Here is a 2018-nt window from a genome sequence, read left to right on the forward strand (position 1 = left end):
CTTCCCACATTCTTTTTCCGTTATTTTCTTTCAAATGTAGAAGTATTTCCCAGCGGTTTTACTGCCTTGTCCTCCCCTTTACTGGTATTGTTTCCCCTAAGAATTTGTCGGCTCCTCGCTAGCCAACGATAGCTCCGGTTGGAAACCCCGATTGTGGTTTTCCTTCCTTTTTCTTTCAACTCTATAAAGGCTTGTAAGGGTGTAAAAGGTTCGAGGCATTTGGATCTGCGGAGACTGTGAAAATGTGTCAACTGTGCCTGAACCCCGCTGGAGAGAAGAGCTGCTGCTGCTTCAACTTATCGATAGGTTTATTGGCTGTGGCTGCCTACTTTGGGGTGGTTGGGGGGTTGGACATCTATCAAGCGAAGCAGACAATACCTTACGAGGAGACACAATTCATTGGAGGCATCATAAATGCATCTATTGGCGGCTATATCTGTTTGTGTGTGCTGCTGGGCTTCCTCAAGCTCGGACTCCTTGCGTACATTTTGACATTCGGCGCTTTTTCCGTCACGCTCGTCAATGGCGTCTTCAAAGTAAGTCATTTGCAGGCTTTCATGCTGTCTTCCTTCCCCTTCTGCCCGATCCCTTGCAGCTTTCCGCAGCTTTGGCGGTAGTACGTTGCCCTAGTGCAGTTCAGCGAAAACCGAATAAGTCCGCCTGCTCAGCAGCATGATGATCCCTTGTGTGTGTGGGTGCTGCTGCGTCTACCTTCTGCTTCGGGTGTCTTCAGCTGGTGACTTTCATCACCCAATGGGTCCACTGGGGGCAAGGGATGTCTGACGGAACAATTGAATTTCAGTCTGTGATGGTGACCTCCAGCCTTACGCAGCTGTTGACGATAATAGTCATCTTGGGCTTTGCTAATCTCTTCTGGTCTGCAGCTTGTGTATACAGAGCAGGCGGCAACGGCTGCGAGTTCAAAAGCTACAGAGAAATTGAAAGCAGGTCGGATGCAAAGAAGACAGACGATGACGCCGTGTAAAAAGCACGCGAACGCATCTACTACATACATGCAAATATGCATGCATAAACGCGCACAGTAGACCTGCTGCTACGACAAATCCTGTTGCTGCAGCAAGTAAATACTGCTGGTGCATCAAATCGTGCTCCTGCAGCAAGCCCAGCTGCTGCAGTAAAGCTCTCGAACAGTCGTGGAAAAACTCCGCAGACTTCCCACAGGCGTAAACGCCAATAGAAGTAACCGACCTAGAGAAGATAAGAGCAATCACTGCTCTGTGCATCATCTCTTTGTATCGCTCCTTGGCTGCTGCCATTCTTCAGCTTGAACTCCCTGGCCTCCTTCCGTTAAAAGGGGTCTCCTGGGTTAGGAAAACCCTAAACCCTCAAACCTATACTCTTGGGGGCTTCAGTGCCCACCAGCCTTGCCTGTAACACGTCTTTCTATTTTAGGGTTTATGGCGTAGGGTCGCATGCGGATACAGCAGACGGGTCTGTGCACCGCAACAACGGTCGGACCCAGCCGAGTAACAGACACTGCTGTCAGATAGAAGGGACAGCAGCGAACAGGAATGGCAGCAGCAAACGGCAGACAAGCACTCCAGAAGAGACACAATGCAGCACAATCAGAGGCCCTTAAGTCTCTCCGCACTATTTCAATAAGTATTCCTATGTCTCTTGTTGAGGCAGAACACATCTCTCATTAATCCGCTGATTCCTCAGCAAGAGACAAAGGAATACGCACATGTATTAATACATGCGTATATGTGTATATAAATGTGCGTACACATGCACACATCAATATACAAATACATTGCTTTATATATATATGTATATATATGAATATATATATATATATATATATATATATATATACATATGTATGAGGTGGATATATGTATGTTACTGCTCTGCAATACGCAGCATGAACATTATCTGCATTGTTAAGTATAAATATAAATATATGAATATGTACTACATACAGCAACGGGAACACAATCAAATACCATTATGCATATTTTATCTAGCTATCCATATATATATATATATATATATAT

General features: G+C 45.5%; 1 protein-coding gene across 1 annotated transcript; it reads left to right on the plus strand.

Annotated features, from left to right (window-relative positions):
• Window positions 1-242: 242 nt before the first annotated feature.
• Window positions 243-985, plus strand: EAH_00053490 (hypothetical protein, conserved; the record flags this gene model as incomplete). The annotated part of the gene is made up of 2 exons (XM_013394017.1): window positions 243-536; window positions 734-985. 2 exons carry the CDS (start codon window positions 243-245, stop codon window positions 983-985), a joined length of 546 nt encoding a protein of 181 aa, XP_013249471.1.
• Window positions 986-2018: the final 1033 nt, after the last annotated feature.

The sequence above is a fragment of the Eimeria acervulina genome, genomic scaffold, assembly GCF_000499425.1.
Source record: "Eimeria acervulina Houghton genomic scaffold, Eah_scaff992, whole genome shotgun sequence".
Classification (NCBI taxonomy): domain Eukaryota; phylum Apicomplexa; class Conoidasida; order Eucoccidiorida; family Eimeriidae; genus Eimeria; species Eimeria acervulina.